The sequence below is a fragment of the Frankliniella occidentalis genome, unplaced genomic scaffold (genome assembly GCF_000697945.3).
Source record: "Frankliniella occidentalis isolate FOCC.00 unplaced genomic scaffold, Focc_3.1 Scaffold5333, whole genome shotgun sequence".
Taxonomy (NCBI): domain Eukaryota; kingdom Metazoa; phylum Arthropoda; class Insecta; order Thysanoptera; family Thripidae; genus Frankliniella; species Frankliniella occidentalis.
The window spans coordinates 1-5,017 of record NW_026272375.1 but is presented as its reverse complement, the minus strand read 5'-3'; the positions used below and the strand labels follow the sequence as shown (position 1 = coordinate 5,017).

Genomic DNA, 5,017 nt, shown 5'->3' with positions numbered 1-5,017 from the left:
CAGTTTTTATGCTATTACAGCCATCAATTTAATGAGCCTCCAATCAGTTCTGTCTTATGTGTGGTTAGGTCGCAATGGAACCTTCTGGGATAAGGCATCCTATTGCCCAAAGTTTGCGGGTGGTAAAGGTATGTCCTCTCATTTGTTTTGTTTTCTGACTTATCTCCTTTCACTGACTAATTTTTTAGAAACTGTCTGCTCAGATTATTGCACCAAAAAAAGTGATTGGTCCAACTAATGGGGCAGTTGAGAGGCATCCCCTTTCTTTGATAAACAGTAATAAACCAGCTTCAGTATTAAAGGTATTGTTTAGCGGGTTAAATTATTTATGAAACTTTGACGTCTAAAGGTTATTTCATCATCTATTAATTTGTTTGTTTAGGCTGTTCCACCTTCCAAAATTGGAATAGGGAGACGCCCCTTTGCCTTATTGAACAATGAGAACAAACCTGCTGCTCAGCTGATAAAGGTAATATTTCATCTTGTCCTAAATATCTCCTTAATTTTGAATTAAATACAATATTGTTTAAAAATTGTTTGCCCAGGTTGTTGCCCCTCTCAAAGCTGGAGCTGAGAGGCGTCCTTTTGGCCTATCAAACTATGAAAATAAACCTGCTCAGCCCCTTGCGGTAAAGTTTTAATCAGCTGTTGTTATTAATTAATTGTCTATTTACAATTACTTAAAGGTATCATTGATTTAGATAATTGTCTGCTCAGGTTTCATCATCTCCCCAAGGTTTCCCCATAAACCCTCAACCTTTACCTAAAGCTAAAAATTCCACTCTGGTTAATGTGCCTTTAAATGTGAGCAATGCTGTTAATTTGCAGAAGACCACCTCTGCATCTGCAGTTCGAATTACCTATGTACGTAACACTTAATACATTTTCACTATTTTCTGTCGCAATAAGTATTGATCAGAACTATTTACATATTTATCTATTGTAGATCCCAAAGCTGCAACCTGTTAACATACCCATTTTGAAAGAACCAAATTCAGTGAGAGCAGAAAAAGAGCAGGGCAGCTCACTGAGAATTAGCCGAGAGAATTCAGAGGTAAGGATTTACTTCCCAAGTAATGAAGTTATGGTACCTTTTTGGAGTCTCTACACTGTCCCTTGTTTTCAGGCTAATGTTGCCACTCAAATTAGAAGCTCAAAGTTTTTTAAGCCTTTGAATGATTTAATTTCTGAAAAAGAGGCTAGACAGCTTAAGAATAAGGTAAGAGGGCAGGAATAATCTGACTTTCTTAAAATGACTCTCAGCTTCTGATTACCACCTATTATATGAATTGGAGGTGGAGATGAGTTTTGATCTTCAGTTAGACATATGTTTTTTTCTGCCTCTGCGTAGGGAGCCCAGGAAGCAAGTACTGATAGAGAGAAACAAATTAGGAAAAAGGTGTGTAGACTAATTAAAATTAATCTAATTAAAAAAAATCTGCTAATTTCTGTCCAATTTCTTTAAAATGTATTTTTGTTTTCAGTTTGAAGTTCATTTCAAGAAACCTTCTATTGCCACAATGAACTGCACACAAGTTGAAATGCCATCCTGTCTAGAGGTACATTCTCATTATTTCAAGACAACATTCATCTTTACATAATATTTTTAAATCTAATGATTGGATATTTTTGCAGGATATACTTCCATCTTGTAATGAATATAAAGTCTGTCATTTTGAAAAGAAGCAGTGTGGTTTTTCAGCTGTTATTAGAACAAACATTTATGACAAAGAAAGTGCATTAAGGTGGATTGATATTTTTGAAACTGTAACAAAAATAGATCTCCGCTCAAAGGACACTTTCAGAGAAAATTCTGACCGAATAGTTTTCAAGGTTAGTAAGAATTTCTGTAACCTAATTCATTGTTAAAATATACATATCTCCAATCATTCATTTACTTACAGAAAGTGTATCGTTGTCACTGTGATACAAGGGCAGATCAACCAAGTAGCAAAACAAAGAAAGCGCATGCCAAACATACTGTATGTCCAGCCAATGTCATCATTACAGTGAAGAACCGTGATATGAAGAGGTAAGATTTTATTTTTTTAAGTTTTTTCTAATTATTCCTAAACTTTTAAATTACGAAGAAAAATTCTCAATTGTGAACTTTTGTCAGTTGTTATTGAAGACGACATTGATTGTCATCATTTTTCCAATAAAAGGTGGATGTTTACGTTGGTGAGTTGAGTCATCTGCTCTTTGTCATCATTTCTTCAGGGTTTGGAGTGAACCTTTTGGTTGTGGCTCTCTTTTCAAGTATTCCAAATGGAATGCTGGGAAATGATTCTAGTTTTTGTGGTTGTTGGATTTATTCTTGTTCATTTAATCTATGTGGTTTGTGGTTTTCTTCATGTATTTTTACTTAATCAGTTGAAGAATTGTTTTTGCTTTGTCAAGTATGCACACGTTTGGCTGTTGTTGTTAGGTTCTTTGCTTAGCTCAGTGCAGTGTGACAGCTAGCGGATGGTTATGGTGTCCAATTATAGTTTTGTTTCAGTTACATAGTTAATTCTGTGTACTTTTGATTTGTTATACTTTGTGCAGTCCTTTTTAAGTTCTGTCTACACATCTATCATTAGTTCAGTACAAGCTAATTTCATAATCAGCTCTTTTTGCCTCAAAGTCTAGTGCTCTGTGTTGATTTGTCTCAGTGAATCACTCACAAATTTTCTGCTGTCAAATTGTGTGAATGTATGGCACACTGGTGATTCTCAGGAGTGTCTTTTTGCTCTGTTTAAATCATAATCTTACAAAAGGAAATATTTACTTGAGCCTGCTTCACATATTTTGCTTTCATATGTGCTCTGTGTCAGGATTTCACATTTGTGATATGAAATCCTTCAGTTCTCTATCTTTAATTTTTCTTTTTCAGGAGTATTGATGCGTTGCTCCAAACCTACCCATGTGAGATTACTGTGAACTACTTGCATAATCACAGAGTTGAGTGTGCAGATTCACTAAGACACAGAAGGCCTTCCTTGGAAGTAAAGAGTACCATTTTGCATTTATTCGAAAAGAAACATTCACCTGCCTCTGCATTAACTAGTTTAAAAAACAAGATGCAAGTGAAGTTTGGAGATGACTATTTTAAGCATGCAGCTGATGGATCTGAGTGCCCTACATATAAGTGGGTTTATAATCTATTCCATGCAACATATCAGAAAAAGTACGGTCAGCCATCTGGAGAAGGAATGATTGAGACTTTAAAGCAATTCATTAAAGACTACAATGATGCATGTGGCTCTGAATGTGCAAAAGTCGCAACAGAGTCTGAAGACATTGCTGTTGTCATATGTAGTCCCATGATGAAAAGAGCGCATGAACTTCTCAGAAGCAGCGGAGAAATGGTCACTGTTGATTCTAGTGGAAATATGGACTTTCAAAATACAAGAGTATTTTTCTTTGTTTCCCCTTCTGTTGCTGGTGGCATACCAGTTGGTGTTGTTTTCACCACATCTGAAGCTACTTATCCTTTGGAAAAGGCATTTTCTTTGCTCAAAGAAGTGCTTCCTGACAAAGCTTTTTATGGAAGAGGAAAGGATGCAGGCCCCAAACTATTTATGACAGATGATAGTACAGCAGAAAGAACTGCTCTCCGTACAACCTTTACAGCCAAAGACCTGGTTCTACTACTTTGCAAATTCCACCTGCTATTTGCCATGTGGAGATTCTTACTGGATTCCAAACATAACATCAAAGCTGCTTGCCGTCCTGAACTATATTTTCTCTTTAAGCAGCTTGTTGACTGTCCAGATCTCAGCTCTTTCAATGCTATGTACGATGAACTAATCTCTCTTGACATTGTAAAAGACAACAAAACTTTTAGAGAGCATGTTATAAAGAAAAAGGAAACTGCTAGTGAATGGGCGATGCCATTTAGGAATCATCTCCTGACCCGAGGTCATGATACTAATAATTACAATGAAGTTACCACTCTGTGTGTAAAAGACCAAGTCTTCCAGCGAGTGAAAGCATACAACATGGTACAAATGTTTGATTTCATGACAAATGACTTGGATGCATACATCAAGAGGAGAATTACTGATTGTTTGAATAACAGGATGGTCAATTATACCTCATCAAGATATTTCATTCCTGAAGATAAAATAAAATCTTTGTCTGTACATTCCAAGATATCAGATACTGTTTATGAGGTTTATAATTCAGAGAGCAAGAAAAAATACAAAGTGGATTTGGTAACTGATGTCTGCTCATGCCCAATCGGCCGAACAGGAGCTCCCTGTAAACACCAATATTTCCTTGTGAAAACTCTTGGTCGTACTTCTGCACAATTCGTACCTATCAATGATCCACAGGCGAAAATGCTTCTCCACAAAATTATGAATGGGACAACTGCAAATGTTCCCAGTGAGTGGTATGAAAACCATAAACTGACACAAACTGTTACTGTTAACTATCAGAATAATATCTGTGAAGGAACAGGAACCTCAACTAATGAAGTTGAACAGTCGTCAGAAGAAGCACAAGGGCAAAATACCGTGCAAGGGGAAGAAGGAAGATTAACCAATGATGTGACAGATGCTGATGCTTTATCTGAAGACAAGTTTCTTTGCCATCAAAAATTGAATGAGCTGCTAGAGGACATGAGAAGAAGACTAGAGGAACGGCCAGAAGTGTATTTGCCTGCCTATGAAAAATTCCTTAGAAGATATGATGAGTGTAAGAATTCAGAGACAACCTATGTGTCTGCTTTCCACAATTTCAACCGCCTTAATGGTCATACATCACTCAGAGGAGGTATGCGAGAAATGACTGTTCAGCCAACAGCCATTGGTAGGAGAAAGAAATATACAGGAGGAAAGCGTGCCCAGAGAAAAGGACGGCCACAAGAAGGATTTCGAGAAGAAAACAGCAGGAATAAGAGAGGTGTAGAAGAGGCAAACTACGCCCATCTTCCTTCCAAAAAGAAAATGAAGTTGTCCCATAATATAAGTCAAAATATTATGCAAACATCTGTTTTTTCTCAAAAGAAGTAATTCATTTATTGTTGTAC

At 36.6% G+C, this 5,017-nt stretch overlaps 1 protein-coding gene across 2 annotated transcripts; it reads left to right on the top strand.

Moving 5' to 3' along the window:
• Positions 1–5,011, top strand: LOC127752225 (uncharacterized). Of its 2 annotated transcripts, none has more exons than XM_052276990.1 (12): positions 1–128; positions 204–302; positions 383–469; positions 546–629; positions 718–864; positions 947–1,054; positions 1,127–1,219; positions 1,352–1,399; positions 1,485–1,559; positions 1,636–1,833; positions 1,905–2,032; positions 2,876–5,011. In XM_052276990.1, exons 1-12 carry the CDS (start codon positions 75–77, stop codon positions 4,998–5,000), a joined length of 3,246 nt encoding a protein of 1,081 aa, XP_052132950.1. In that variant the 5' UTR covers positions 1–74; the 3' UTR covers positions 5,001–5,011. The 2 variants fall into 2 exon arrangements, with proteins under 2 accessions (XP_052132950.1, XP_052132949.1); XM_052276989.1 differs by having other exon boundaries at positions 7–128; positions 189–302.
• Positions 5,012–5,017: the final 6 nt, after the last annotated feature.

What these genes read in the sequence shown, in the direction of transcription:
- LOC127752225 (XM_052276989.1), top strand. Translation starts at nt 75, where the DNA reads ATGGAACCTTCTGGGATAAGGCATCCTATTGCCCAAAGTTTGCGGGTG. An exon ending in CTGCTGCTCAGCTGATAAAG is followed by an intron (nt 470 to 545) that starts GTAATATTTCAT and finishes TTGTTTGCCCAG; the next exon opens with GTTGTTGCCCCTCTCAAAGC. An exon ending in CTGCAGTTCGAATTACCTAT is followed by an intron (nt 865 to 946) that starts GTACGTAACACT and finishes TATCTATTGTAG; the next exon opens with ATCCCAAAGCTGCAACCTGT.